This window comes from Nematostella vectensis, chromosome 14, assembly GCF_932526225.1.
Source record: "Nematostella vectensis chromosome 14, jaNemVect1.1, whole genome shotgun sequence".
Lineage (NCBI taxonomy): Eukaryota > Metazoa > Cnidaria > Anthozoa > Actiniaria > Edwardsiidae > Nematostella > Nematostella vectensis.
Window position 1 is genome coordinate 11,972,566 of NC_064047.1, and position 16,145 is coordinate 11,988,710.

At 41.2% G+C, this 16,145-nt stretch overlaps 1 protein-coding gene across 1 annotated transcript in view; it reads left to right on the forward strand.

Moving 5' to 3' along the window:
- LOC116617352 overlaps nt 1–16,145 on the forward strand; it is a 34,726-nt gene that overhangs the window by 17,377 nt on the left and 1,204 nt on the right. Inside the window, exons 4-6 of the mRNA XM_048722123.1 lie at nt 3,649–3,833; nt 6,153–7,047; nt 14,215–14,457. Of these exons, the coding sequence (XP_048578080.1) occupies nt 3,649–3,833; nt 6,153–7,047; nt 14,215–14,457 (1,323 nt within the window). The remainder of the gene's footprint in view (nt 1–3,648; nt 3,834–6,152; nt 7,048–14,214; nt 14,458–16,145) is intronic.

Sequence of the window (16,145 nt, forward strand, 5' to 3'; positions counted from 1 at the left end):
AACACGGCGTTGTCCCGCGACGGCAAATCTAGAACAGCATTTTCCTATTCTACGTGCGCCGCCAGAACGTCCTTGCGTAAGGTCTCTATTTTATAAAGTAAAACGATACAAAAAAGCAGCCTAACTTCGACTTACCGAAGATTTGTAACACTTCTGCATCGTAAAGTCTTGGTGTGTCTGCTGCCTTCTCTCTGTATACAACAGATACCACACAACCCTGGCGCAAAACTTCGCCTGTCTTCCCCTCCCCTCAAGTTCTACGCTGCAGTGTTATATTACCATTTGTCCATTTGCCACTAGTGCTTGACAAATAGCCATTTTGAAATGGCCAATGGCCAATGTGAGACAGTGTTGGACAACCCTCTACAGAAGTTAGTTTTCACTCAGATAACTTTAATAGATAAAGCAATTTAGTTAAATACCTTTAGTTCATTCTTTTATATTCAGATCACGTCAAGATTAGGGGGGTGAATAGGGGTATGTAAATCCGCCGATCCGCTACATTTTTGGAGCAAATCCGTGGATCCGCATAATTTGTTTAGATCCGCATGGTTTCACAAAACAATAGCATCGATTGAAATTTATTTAAAATCCGAAATTCGACCGTCGAAGCAGTCAAAATCCGAAATCCGCGCCCGAATTGTGAACAGATCCTTGATCTGCCGTACTCCCCAAATCCGCCAATCCGCTAGAATAATAATAAAAATCCGTAATCCGTGAGCATTTCGGGGCCGAATCCGCCAATCCGCGAACCGATTCACCCCCCCCCCCCCCCCCCGATTAGGTATTGAAGCTGTCTCTAACTGAATAAAGTAGTCAGCTTGTTTCTATGTCCCTCTTTATACGCTACGGGTCTACACGTGTTGCAAATGAATAAACACAACGAAATGTGGCGTAATTAATCCAAGTGAGCACGACTTTCCACAATAACTTGATAGAAAGTAAAGCTATGGAAAATTTGCAGCAATGAAATCGCCAATTAGGCCTTGATTCTGCCCAAATACATAAATCGTATATGTGAAATTCTGAATTCCGATGCAATGATTTGCGATGGCGTCACAGAATTGTATACTTCGCGTCAGGAAAAGGCTTCGGTAAGATCATAGTGATCATCAATGCAGATTTCTCGGGACGACGAAAAAAATAGTTGCATTTTATGACTGGGCTACCATACCCTGGTTCCAGAGCCTCGAACGTCTCTCTGTCTAGTGGCCAGCCACTAAATAGAGACGTTCGAGGCTTTGGAACCAGGGTAGGGCTACCACAGGTATCCCAGTAAAAAAGTTGTTGTGTGTTCGTGATGGGTGGGGGGGGGGGGGGGGGTTTAGACATGCCAAAAAAGGTTTGTCCTTGTTGAATTCGTTTGTCCTTAGAAATTCTTCACTAACGCAGGTGGGAAGCCTTGAATGTTCCTCCCGTTGCATTGTTTGTACAACTTCGTCAACGGCTACTGAGCTCAATAATCGAATCTAGGAGGAAAAGAAAAATATTGCACATTATCTGAGGCGAGAGAATTTTTTGCGATCAGAGACACCGCTGTTTGCTTCTGTTTTGTTTGGTTCCGTATGTGACTGCTGAGCTCGCCTTGCGTGACAGGGGGCGGTCTGAGTGACTGCGTGGGGGACTAGGGTCTAGACTCCTTTGCGTCTTTCCCGAAGGGTTGATCAGACGCTTCCATTGTAAATTGAGATTCGTCTGAGAAGATTTCGACTAGAAACAGGTATTTATATCGCCTATTTCCACCCTATTTTGGCTATATTACCTATTTTATTATTGTATGGGGTCTAAAAGTGGATCGATTCATTTGTCTTCAGCTGATAACTCTTGAGAGGTGAAATGAATCACTTTCGATTCGATTCCACTAAAATTCCGAAAGACTCGAAAAGTTTCCGAGTAAAAAAATCTATATTAAATGTACCTTTTGTTCCAAACGTTGTGTTTAGTATATTGGCAGTCTATATTTGAATTATTATGTGTTCTCTTATTCGTTGTTGTTGTTACAATGCTGTACATCAAAGGTCGGTACAGCTAGATATGCTCACTCTAGCTGAATCGTTTACCTTATAACACTTTATTTTTGCGTCAATTTAAACAGCCTCTGTCACGTGCCATTTTATCATCCTAGCAAAGTACCAAAGTGTGAAGAAGCATCCATTTCCATCGGCTGATTTGGAGAAGCCTATATGTGATATTTTCGATTAAAAAAAAATTAAAAATTCGCGAAAGTAAAGCATAGCTGTCAACTCTCCCGCATTAGGCGGATGTCACAAGATTTTGAACCTAATATCATTAATTTTTGTGTGAATGTTCATACATTCTGCATCCACTGTATTCACTCGCATTGGTGTTGGTTTTTTTCACATATTTACTGTATCTCACCCGATTTTACAAGATTTCTGTGCAAGTTTGATTGACAGCTATGATAAAGTGATATGGCCTTTGGGTGAAATATTAGTCGTTTTATAAGCTTTTTGCAAACACCTTGACTTTGACAATTCTGAACTGTATTTACAGGTTTTTGTGGAACTAAATTTAGCCCATGCATGTCTTTGTTACAGTTTTGATGAATGAAGCACATTCTAAATCTCTTGCTTTACTTGAGTTTATTGTCTCAAAATGGCAAGATTGCAAAAATAAAGTGACTTTTTATGAAAATAGCGAAAATAAAGTGTCGCCCAATAACAACATTTTAAAATCGTGAAATTTTGACGTCGCAAATAGGTGTAATAAGGGTTTAGTTTCAATTAAAGATTGTTTATTTTCGTTGTTCTCTGGTGGACAGGTACAGTGATTTCTGATTTTTTTAAATTGTTATTTTTTTGGGTTTGCCACTCAAAAAAGTCACATGATCTTTTAGCACAAGTCGCCTATTCACGAAACAGTCAGAAATTAAACAAGAAAGCTATGAAAATAGTTGAGTTTGCTTGATGGTGGATGGATGGGGTGCTAAATTAAAGTAGTGTTACAGATTCTCTAGCCTTCAAAAGTGTAATTCCCATATTGGTCACTGGGAAGGGGTAAATTGGCCAAATTGCCATTGACTTATCTTCAAACTTCTAGCTGTTTTACTGCTCATCCAATAGCTAAGTCCAAATATCTGTTGTTTGGAGTCGTTCATGAGTTTTAGGAAGCAACTGAAGGTAAAGTGATCACAATTAAAATTTGGCAATGTAACAATAATCTCATTGATAAGCTGGGTTATTTTTCATAGTAAGTAAATAAGTAAGTATATATACTGTATGTCCAACTTTGCATATTCATATTTGTGTTGTCATTTTCCCTTTCCAATTTGTTTGATCATGCAAAGCTTCCAAACATAACGCCGGAATTTATAACAAAATAAACAAATATATAACACAGTTTATTCAGCAGACACAAGATTAATCCCTAATTTCTTGAATTATTGTGCATGTTTAGGGATTGCAAACTCCACATGAGAAATGCAAATTTTAAAGTGTTTGTAATGCAGATATTTCTGCATTATTTTTGAGAATTAAAAGGAAATGACCAGAAGGGGCGTGGCTGTGCTCCCAATATTTTCTCAATGTTTCTGTATCGTGCCCCCCCCCCCCAATCTTAGGTGGCCTGCTATGCCTCTCGTAGAAAAGACATAATAAATTTGCTTATGCTTTACTTGTTGTTTTTTAGAAATGACATCCGCCAGCAGGCGCCTCGAGGATGAGGTGACGTGCTCTATATGTATAGAGCACTTCAACGATCCTAGAGTGCTCCCTTGCTTGCACTCATTTTGTCGGCACTGCCTGGAAGAGCTGGCAGTGCACTCTGAAGGGAGAGGAAAACTTGTGTGCCCCCTCTGTAAGGCGGAATTCCAGGTAATCTGTCATACAGAAATTCATCCATTACTTAATGAACCCTGGCACAACTGTGTGACAAATGTTTTGCTGTAACAAAGAAATGGATTCAAACGACAAGTGAATTTCGAAAGAGAAAAGCGAAATTGAATTCTTCTCACAAGAAATTACTTTATGAGTATTGAATTATTAAAAGATAAGGATCCCCAAGCTAATGTTGTATTTTGCATGTTTCCTTCATAGTTACTGTAAATATATGGGCTTTACAAAAAAAATTGGGACAAAAAACTATAATAAAATACCTTCAAACTTTTCTTACCTGTTTTTGGACTTGTTATTCACATCCCTGTGAAGTTTCAATTCATTTGGGGCAATATTGAGCAATTGTAGTTCAACTATATTTACAGCCTAGTTTCAAATCCAAAGAAATTTTGGAACTACGTTAAGAGCCGTCGATCAGAAGTATCAGACATCCCTTCACTAAGGTCTAACGATGGTGTCTCCATATCCCCGCGCGACAAAGCTCAGGTTCTCAACAAGCAGTTCCAAAGTGTGTTCACTGTGGACGACGGAGTACTCCCTGGACTTGGCCCAAGCCCGTTTCCGCATATTAGTGATATCATTTTCACCCCTACTGGCATTAAAAAACAACTAGACAATATGCAGACATGCAAGGCCTCAGGCCCTGATGAACTTCCAGCACGCATCCTACACGACTTGTCAAACTACCTAGCCAACATGTTATGCATCATCTTCCAACAGAGTTACGATAAGGGGACGCTCCCTCTAGACTGGTCTACCGCCAAAGTAGTCCCAGTCCACAAGAAGGATAACCGTGACAACCCCGGCAATTACCGCCCTATCTCTCTTACGTGCCTCTCCTGTAAAGTCATGGAACACATTGTGCTAAGCCATTTAAACAAACATCTATCTGCTTTTAATATCCTGTCAGACCTGCAACATGGCTTCCGCAGCGGTTTCTCCTGTGAGACTCAATTGATTCTTGCTACACATGACTGGGCCAGCACACTTAATTCTCATGGCCAGGTAGATGCCATTATGCTCGACTTTAGCAAGGCCTTCGACAAGGTGTCCCACGCAAAGCTATCCCATAAACTACATCACTGTGGCATACGTGGAAAGACTCTTGGTTGGATTGAAGCCTTTCTAAACAACCGAAATCAGTTCGTAGTAGTTGACGGGTCCCATTCCAGTCAGGTTCCTGTGACATCAGGTGTCCCCCAGGGGACCGTGCTTGGCCCAACCCTCTTTCTTGTGTTCATTAACGACATTGTTGACCAATGCAGCTCGGTAACTCGCCTATTTGCAGATGACACAGTGGTCTACAGGACCATTCGATCTCCAGCCGACCATGTGTCCCTCCAACACGATCTCTGCAACCTTGAAGCCTGGGCTCGGACTTGGCAGATGGAGTTTAATGCCTCTAAATGCCAATTACTGCCGATCACCTTGAAGAGAAATAGCAGCTTGTTCAACTACTCGCTAGGCTCCCAGCTCCTGAATTCTACAGACGAGCATGACTATCTAGGGATCCGCGTTGCACACGATCTCCGCTGGAGTAGGCATTGTTGTAAAGTCTCTTTGAAAGCCAACAAGACTCTTGGATTATTACGACGTACCCTTAAACCCTGTTCTCAGAGTGTAAAGGAACGTGCGTACTTTTCAATGATAAGACCGGTCATGGAATATGCTTCTCCAGTATGGAACCCCTTCACGGATAGAGACATCAACAAATTAGAGCAAGTGCAGAAAAATGCGGCGCGTTTCGTCACTGGTACCTACGACCCCAGGGCAAGCTCATCTGACCTTGTTAAATCCCTGAATTTGGACTCGCTTGAAGTGCGACGTCAGCTCGCCCAACTATGCCTCTTCTATAAAATCCGCAACAATTTAGTGAACATTGCTCTACCTCAACAATTTCAGCCAAACCTTCGACCGTCCAGAACAAACTCCTCTAAATATAACCAGATTCAGTCCAATGTACTTTCCCACTCATACTCTTTTTTTCCTAGAACTATCAGGACTTGGAACTTGCTTCCCTCCGAGGTTGTCGAGTCCTCGTCGATTGACTCCTTTAAATCAAGTGCACTGCCAGTCTTAAGATCCTTACGGATCCCTGGCCACCTTCGCCGCCTATAATACCTTGGCGCCCCCTAGAAATAAGCGCAAGCTTTAATAGGGTCTAACATTTAAGATTTAAGATTTAAGTAACTATGAATAAAACACGTAAAATACAACATTAGCTCGGGGAACCTATGCCCTCCCCTGAAACCATATGCAAACTCCGTTATAACTCTATTTTACTGATTATTGTTCTAGATTTCCCCAGCAGATGTTCCGAGTTTGAAGGTGAATTTCATGATCAACAGTATTATCTCTGTTCTTCCTTTGTTGACATCTGAAGACTCCAAGAAGAAACCAGTTTGTGAATCGTGTGATAGTGGTGAGCCTGCCCAAGGGAGATGTAACGAGTGCGATCACTTTGTCTGTGAGCAGTGCATCTCGGCTCATAAGAGATTTCGACCAGTGCAACACCACACTATCCTCAGTCTTGATGAGATCAAAAGCGGAAAGTTACTTGCAATGAGCAAGGCTTCCTTCTGTACCAAACATAAGGGTAAAAAGCTGAAACTGTTTTGCGAATCTTGTAAGGAAGTGATTTGCCGAGATTGCACCGTCGTTGATCATAAAAATCACGATTACCTTTTCACAAGTGATGTAATCGCTCGAGAGAAAGAAGAAATATTGGGAAGAGCAAAAAAAGTTGCATCAAAAATCACCGATATTGAACAGGCGATGGCATTGGTAGAAGAGGCTCAACATCATCTCGAGGAAAATAAACGTGCGACCAGAAGGGATCTGGATCAGTTTATTGATAAGCAGATAGGTACTCTTGAGAAGATGCGATCTGATCTTAAAGGGGGGATTGAGTCAGCTTGTCAAAAGCATGAGAAGCAGCTGACTGCCCAGAGAGAGACTCTATCCATGAGACTTGCAAGTGCTCGTAGCAGTTTGGAGTTTGCTGAGAGAATGTGCAGAGATGCAAATGATGTGGATGTCTTGTCCATCAGGAATGAAGTGCTATCCCAGCTATCGAGTCTAGCAGAGAAACCCGTGGATCAGCCTTGTACGGAGGTTGGAGTTCGTCTTGTAGTGGATGAGGAGTATTGGGATTCTTTGTCAAAGAAGATTTCTGTTGGTGAATCTGAAACAGGTACTAATTCTCTAATACTGTTATGTAGGTCGGTCGGTCGGTCGGTCGGTCGGTCGGTCGGTCGGTCGGTCGGACGGACGGACGGACGGACGGACGGCCGGCAGGCAGGCAGGCAGGCAGGCAGGTAGGTAGGTAGGTAGGTACCCTCAATGGACTCTTGAATAGGCTTCCTAGTTTTACCTTTTACTACCATCTCGAAGGTCTTTCTCATGTTCAACTCCATTCGGTTCTCCAGCGCCCAGCGCTTGATGTTGGTAACTTTCTCCAGCGATGAATCAATCGTGTCTGAACCAGATATCACAGGCGTACTTATTGTGATGTCATCCGCATATTTGAGTTGGCGCTAGCGTTCTGAATGTCATTTACCATGATAGAGAATAGCAACGGTCCTAGCACCGTTCCTTAGGGGACTCCTCTGCTGATTCCAAGGAAACTGGTAGCCATCCCATTAACCACAACTCGCTGCTTTCGATCGCACAGGAAGCTCATTATCCACAATCTGTTACAAAACTAATGGGACACTTTCCCTCCCCCTTCCTCAATGTTGGAGGGCAAATGATCACCTTGCTACTGCTTGTGTTTTGAGCTGAAAAATCGCCTCTTACCAATATTAATCGGGGGGAGAGGGTTGGCGGTTGTTCGTATGGGAAGTGTCCCACTTACTTTTGTTGAGGATTGTCTGAGCAAGTGACTGACAGGTCCTGGAACAGGAAACACTATCGTTGATAACGCAACGACAATACAACTATGCGAACGTCAAAATCAAACACATACAATTATCGTGCCAGAATTGCGCGTAAAAATGGACAGAAGCTTCAGAGACGACTATTTCATTGTAAACAATCTCATCTGTTTCTTCATATAAAAAATACCGCCTATGAAGAATTTATTACGTGAGAGATTTTCACTACAAATTTAGTCACGCAAGCTTGTCTCGGGGAGAAGGTCAATTCAATAAATTCATCTGTTTTACAATAGTTTTGCTAAATATCTGACACTTTGACACACAGTTATGCTTGAAGAGTTCAAGCAAAGTGTATGCAATGCTTTTTCTGTGGAGCATTCGCTAAAATCGACGGCTACAGACTACGTCTTCTGTTCTGCTTACGTGGCTCAACGATTAACACCAACGGTTAACCATTTTAAAATTGTTTAAGAAATGCCTTACGAAAGAAATTCGAACTCTAAAATAATACAGTAACAACTTGAGATTCAAGCTCATGAATTGACACTAGTTTTGTTTGAATGAGGGTTTGCATTTTGGAGAGAGAGCTCATGGTAGATGGTTGACCGTCGTTTTACTAAGATAAAAATAAAGTTCATTTTTATATAAACGGTCTACCACGGTTGACCGCTCAAAAAAGCCCTATTATATATTTCAAATCATTTGTAAGCTTCATATACCTAAATAGCTTTGTGATGGTAATAGAATAGACGAATGATTGAAAAAATTTGGCTACCATGAGTGGGAATGATGTTTTTCTAAAAATGGTAGACCGTACACGGTCCACACCCGCTTTTTTGCACCGCCATGCTAAATATATAAACACTTGTTGTGATGTTCATTGAAAATGAAATGAGACGAGGCTCTCATGTTTTCAACAACAGATAAACCGCCTTTTTATCGCTTTCTTTAGTCGATTTGTTATTTATTGTTTGATTGGGAAATACTTATTAGGCGATGATCTTTTTAGTCTCTATGCCTGTATTTATTACCTAAATTGGCCATAAAAGCGGTGTTTTTCGGCTAAATACTCCGAGGGATGGCTGCTTTTGTAAATGAAGACAATCGGCACGATATATAGACAGTCTTTTTGGCAACATCAAATGAATTTTATAGTTTACAAAATTATAGTCTGAAAATATCCTAGCGCACCTTCATTTAATTCAAATTAATTGAATAAAATATTCCAAATAGCGCACAGATATCCCAAAAGTATTTTCTTGGGACGTCAACATGTTTACTTCAAGCTCGAATAATTAATAGATTGAAAAACTTTCATTAGGGTATGCGAATAAAGAGAATACATTTTAAGAAATCGATGATAAGCGTGACAAATTCCAATCGTTCCACTTCTGAGACAATCTGTTACAAAACTAATGGGACACTTTCCCTCCCTCTTCCTCAATGTTTAAGGGCAAATGATCACCTTGCTACTGCTTGTGTTTTGAGCTGAAAAATCGCCTCTAACCAATATTAATCGGGGGGAGAGGGTTGGCGGTTGTTCGTGTGGGAAGTGTTCCACTTACTTTTGTTGAAGATTGCAGTTCTTGATGTAAGGGTTGATGTCGTATTTTGCCAGTTTATTACAGAGAATATGGTGAGGGACAGTGTCGAAGGCCTTGCTGAAATCAAATGACAAGGCTCTAACAAAATCTGCATCGTTGTCTAACTGCTTGAGCCAAAAATGTTGGCATTTGATCAGGGCCATTGTTGTGTTATGGCCTTTCTTGTAGGCAAATTGGTCGGGGCCAATTTTTGACTTAAGAGTGGAACAGAGTTCGTTTCTGCAGACAAGACGCTTGAAAATCCTCATGATGATATTAGTCAGTGAGATTGGTCTGAGTTGACTACACTCTGTCAGAAGAGATTCCTTAGGGATGGGCGAGATGTTCGCTAACTTCAAAGCCATTGGGACAGTTTGTTGTTGGAGTGAACTGTTACCTGTCCTCCTGGTGCCGTGTGGCACATAGGACCTTCACAGTGCTTTTCCACTTTCCACTTTTCCCTGTCTGCTGCTTTTGACCGCACCTCGTCCCAGTTCCTCCACCCCGCCTCGCCTCTCTCCCTTTCCACAGTCCTTCGCCATGTTGTTTTGGGTCTTCCCTGTTTCCTTCTGCCTTCTGGTGTCCAAGTTAATGCTACGCTGCAGTCATTTTCTCTTCCTTGTTTCAACATGTGTCCGATCATTTTCCATCGCCGTCTCTTCACTTCACTGCTCAATTGATGTACTCCAGTTCTTCTCTGTACCTCTTCATTCGTTACATGGTCTTCCCAACTAATCTTCAATATCCTTCTCAAACACTTCTGTTCATCTTCCACGTCTCGCAACCGTACAATAAAACCGAAAGTACCAACGACTTGTAAATCTTTATCTTTGTCCGTCTCATGATCTTCTTTGAGTTCCATATACGTTTCAGCCTTGTGTACACACTCCTTGCTTTTGATAATCTATTTCTGAGATCTTTCATTCCACCACCCTCTCTGCAAACTTTTGCTCCTAGGTACGTAAACTCGATGACGTCTTCGATTTCTTTTCCATTGATCACAATATTTCCATGCTGTTTGGCATTTATCCTTAGCATCTTCGTCTTTTCTAAGTTTATTTTCAATCCCGCTCGCCTAGCCTCGCCGTCCAGCTTTGCTGTCTTCTCCTGAATATGGTGTTTTGTTGAGGAAAGCAATGCTTTGTCGTCCGCAAAGTCTAGATCGTCCAGTTTAGATGTAAATTTCCATCGTATTCCATTTTCTCCTTTTCCAACTGACCTTCGCAATATCCAGTCCATGACCAATAGAAACATAAAGCCCGACATATTGCAGACTTGCTTTAGTCTATGCAATTAACATACAAAGTTGCCTGCCACTCATTCACTTGCTCTATGATGTTTCTCAGTATAAATACTTGCTCCGTAGTTCCTCTCCCTCTTCTATAGCCAGCCTGCTCCTTTCTCAACTTTTTTTCAACTCCGTTTCGTATCCTGTCAATAACCATTCTTCCAAGTATCTTCCCTACGATGGACAATAAGGTGATTCCTCGTGAGTTCTTACATTCTTTTAAATTTCCTTTCTTTGGTAGCTTTATTATAAGCCCTTTCTTCCAATCATTTGGGATGGTTTCATGCCTCCACACTTTTACAAGTAGCTTATGCACTCGCTCGGCCGAGAATTCTGGGTCTGCCTTCAGCAACTCAGCTGTGATATTATCTATGCCCGGCGATTTTCCATTCTTTAGTGTTGTGATTGTATCTTTTACTTCTCCGAAAGTTGGTTTATTGACGGATATTTCCTCTATCAATTCTCCGAATTCAAATTCAACTTCATCCTCCGTTTCTATGGGGTTATCTGGTTGCTCTCTATTTAATACTTCCCTAAAATGTTCTGTCCATCTCCTCTGTATTTCCTCTTTTTTACTGAGAAGGTTACCGTCCTTATCCAACACTGCGGTGCTGTGCCTAGGTCTCTCGTTACATAGTTTCTTCGTCAACCCATATAAGGTCTTCATATGTTGGCTTTGCGCCGCCTTTTCTCTCCTCTAACCATTTCTTTTTGTCTGCCTTCAAACTTCGCTTCACTTCTCTGTCTCTTTCTCTGTACTTTTTCCTCAATTGCCCCTTAACTCTCTCCGATCGTGGACTCAATATTTTCTCATTCATCTGTTGTCTTTCATTTATCAGACTCCAAGACTCTCCGCTAATCCATGGTTTGTTCTTCTTTCGTGGCTTACCTAAAACTGTCTCTGCAACTTCCAAAAGTGCCTTTTTGATTACAGTAAAGTCCCTTTCCACTTCTTCCTTTGCATCTACTACTTCTTCCCCTCTCTCTTCTTCGTCCTCTTGCTCCAATGCTTGGAACCGATTCCTTAATTTGATGTTAAATGTGTTCCTTACCTCTTTCTCCGTCAATTTAGATGTATCATATTTCACTCTGAAATATGTTGCACACACCAAGTAGTGATCACTTCCTACGTCCGCTGATCTAAAAACCCTAGTGTCTTTTACTGAATTCCTAAACCTCTTATTTACCAAAACATGGTCTATCTGGTTCTTTGTCTTTCCATCTGGTGAAATCCAAGTTGCCTTGTGAATGGTTCTATGTGGGAACAGCGTCCCAGTTATGACAAGTTCGTTAAGGTCACACAATTCACATAATCTTTCTCCATTGTCATTTCGAACTCCCAATCCATGCTTCCCCATGACTCTTTCATAGTCCCAGTTTTGGCCTCCAACCTTTGCATTCATATCACCAGTGATGATTACCATGTCGTGTTGATTTCTGCTATCTAGTACCTCCTGCAGCCGTGTATAGAACTCATCTTTTAAATGTTCGTCTGCATCCTCTGTAGGCGCGTATATGTGAATGATGGTCAATTGAATGTGCCTGGAGTAGAATCTTGCTTGAATCATTCTCTCGTTCCAAGGAGTCCATTCTATTAAACAAGCCGCCGCATTTTTGGACATGAGGATCCCTACTCCCTCTCTATGGATGTTATCTTCCCTTCCAGAATAAACCATCGTCTCGCCATCTCTCAGCTGCATTTTCCCTTGGCCTGTCCAGTGAGTTTCACTGATTCCCATGATGTCGATGTCTCTCTTGCCCATTTCCCTCGCTGCTTGGGCAACATTGCCGCTACTATATAATGTCCTGACATTCCAATTACCTATTCTCATTGCATGTTTTGGGTGGACCAATGGTTTAGTCAGCACAGGGGCGTCCGGATGGCTTTGGCCTCTGCGCGTCATACAATCTCTTTCATGAGATGCAGCCACGGTCTTCCCAAGTGAATTATCTCTGCTTCTTGTTTCTGTGATCAGCTATTTCTTTATGGGAGAGGGTTATCAACCCTTTTCCCAACCCCCAACCTGGAGGACCAGTGGATCACTCTTCGTCTGGCCCCTACCTTTCGACCTGTTCGGCATGGGTGTCCCTGCCAGGAGTAAAATACTCCCACCGACATAGCTCTAGAGGTCATTGGGACACACAAACACCCTCACCACGATAAGGTGGCGATCCCATCGAGGATGTGTTGGAGTGAACAGTTGAAGATATTTGTGACAACAGGTGCAAGATGGTGAGAAAAGTCGCGCCAGAGCCAGTACGGAAATTGATCAGGCCCTGAGGCAGTTCGTTTCTATGTGATAAAAAAAACTCATTACATCGCTCTCACTCACTGTTGGGGTTCGGGTGCCTTCAGGTATCTCCAGGCGCACGAGGACAACATATGCCTTGTGAGTTGATGATGTCGGGTGAAATCACCGATGATGATGATGATGATGCGCGTTCCCTGTGTCTTCCGGCCAGTTATTCTATTGGCTGTCTCCCACCATTCTTTTGAACCGCATTTGTGTTCCTTATGAACAGCTTCCACCTGATTACTCCGAATGAGAATGTTGATACACTCTTTGCGCCTCAGAATCTCAGCACGGATTCCTTTATGCGCGATTCTGTTCCTAATGTTACAAAGGTGTTCAACCAGGGCGGACATGTAAGGTGGGTCTCTGGATGAGACTTTGACCCGAATGAGCGGAAAACATTCATTGAACATCGACCACAGGCTCGCATTTAGCAGCTCCACACTCTCCTCTAGGTTAGCAAGATTTTTAATAGGACTCCAGTCGAAAACATTTGTTTTTCCTGATCAAATAACTGAAATCCTCTGCTATCAAACCTCTCACTTTTCAGAAAAATAATTTTACCTTTGATTTGATTTTTGCATTGTTTTTTTACCCCAGTAACTCTATGCCTAAATTTAACCTCATGGTAGTGTAAAGTAATTTTTGTTTTTTAATCATGTAGTTTTCATTGTATGTATACCCCGAATTATTTACATTTATTACATTATGAGTAGCGACTGAAGGGATCAAAGCCGCAGTTCTTATCTAGAAATAATTGAGATAATTTTAAAGCAGAAACTTCATAGGATACCAGATTCACAATTTTTAAGCACCAGCGTTTTGCGACGAATAGAATACATAGAAGCATACCATAATACACAAGGCTTTATTCATAATATTTCCTGATGGTGAAATTCAGTTGCAGATCTTTTGCTGAATGGTAGTTCTACAAAAGGTGGTTACGGGTTAGGTTTATTCGAAAGATTAATGGTGATCAAGTCCAGCGTTTGTGACACTTCGATAATTTGTCCTATTTATATATAATTTTCGGCGAAGGGATTTTTATCCTTTCTGTAATTGACAGAGAGTGTCTTTTGACACAAATCCAATCCTGATGGTGGAACTTTGGGCCCAGAATACTCTAGGAATCTTGATTTGGGGCAGGACTTTGTACGACCACACAACAACAGCAGCAACAATTTGTACTAACCCTTTGGGTGACACACATATACACTGACTTTATTTGTTTGAGACATGATGAGGATAAGGAATTGTGCCTTCTTGATAAAAAGAGTATTGGTTACTTATCTGGTGATGGTGTAACTCCGTTTGTAGGTCTTGAGCAGTCCGCCATCCTCAGCGGCAAAGGTCCAGAGTACCTCCGAGATCTCTTGGGATTCCTGAAGCCCGTGCAGCAAAGTCCCAAGAGTCGCTGGGTCAGATGTTTCTCAGCAAAGAGAGATGGCTGGGCTGCCAGGACCTTCTATGAAAAATGCAATGGCAAAGCGCCGAACATAGTACTCGTTAGTGTTGGAGGAAGATACGTGTTTGGTGGCTACTCTGACGTAGCGTGGACAAGTGAGTACACTAATGAATACCAGAAGGGTCGTATCAGGGTGATGGTCGAGATGTCCGATCATGTTTGTAAAAAGAAACCATTTAACCTATTTTTGTTCAATACCATGAACTTTAAACTTAAGACTTGCAGTACGTTTTCCTAAGCCACCTTCCACCCAATATGTATTAAGTCATATGATAAAAGGATTGGATAGACAAATATAGATATAGTTTGTTAGCAGCTACCATTGTATTACATGAGGTGAGCTCGTTAATTTTGCTGTTTGGTGCAGGAAAATGTTTTTACATAATTACAAGATTTTTCCTTGGAGAACCCTTAAAGTAGGTTTTACTAAAATCGAGAAATTAAACAGAAACTCTGGATATCTTAGCGCAATTACATTCCTACTACTTCTGTTATTTATTTCGTGTCTACATCGCAATACTGTAATTCAGATTCTTCCAAAAGCAGCTTCGTGTCTACACCGCAATACTGTAATTCAGATTCTTCCGAAAGCAGTTTTATGTCTGAGTATCCAGAGTGAAGCCGGCAGAAGGAGGATCTTAGGACCCAAGTTTATTTTTCTTTCGATAATCTTTTTAATAATCGTTTCATAATTTATCGTGTTTGGGGACAAACACAAGTTTGACAAGGGAGGTATGTTATAGGACGGTTTGTTATATTGTTTAGGTTATAGGTTATTGTCGTCTAGTATTTCATGTTCCTATCTTGAAGTTTTATTTATCTTTGAATAATTTAGATTTTGTTTACAATTGATGGTTTCCTAAGTCTAGATTTTAGCACGCCCGTGGACCCTCCGCATCGATGACCTTTTGGTGCGTCTAAATCCAGGGAGTGTACAGTTTCTTAAACGTGGAGAAATCTCCGGTTTCTTTTTGTTTTGGAAATTTTGTTTGAATATTTAAATTCTTTCTAAATTGTATGCCACCGCCCTCACCCCTTGGTTTAGACATCTCTACTTGTATCGTTATTTCAATTAGGCGAAACTGTTGTAGACACGCGCTCTTTCAGCATGCGCAGTTAAGTTTTAAAAGTTGCTTAATCATTAGTGTTATTTTAGAGTTACCTTGACTTCATAGATTATTCTGTAAATACGCAGGGACGAGAGACCAACTCTGTGATTTCCCACGCCCTCACGCTTTTGTCTGATTGGTTCGTTTTGCCAAATTTTCTCCGTTTCCTCTTGAATTGTTTTACATTCAAGATTGTTTTACATATTTCCTTTCATGTGGGACCACTACATGGGTATCTGTCTGGTCCAAGGGTATAAATATAGCGAACCTAATTCTGTACTTATGCTGCTGCTGTGGCCAAACATTTGGAAAGCATTGAAAAACGCCAGCCTTGCCTTCGTCTTCATCTCCGTCTTAAGGATCCCGGCTTGTGCCCCTAACATTAATTCATACAATGGGAAATAATTTTGATTATTTTTGCTTTTTATCTTATGTTAATTAATAGAATTTCGAATATTATTTTTTACCGTTGTTTTGACTGAAAATACAACTTTAAGCTCCATTGAAGGGTTGTGGGTAAGGGATCAATTGTATCTTTTTCCCATCGGCAATTCAATCACCATCGTTAGATGTATTTCACGGTATAATAGCTTGGCATTCACTCATCAGAGGAGATACTAGTTATTATATAAAATGTGGTAGGACTGTATTTCTATTCCTTTTGATCAACTTTT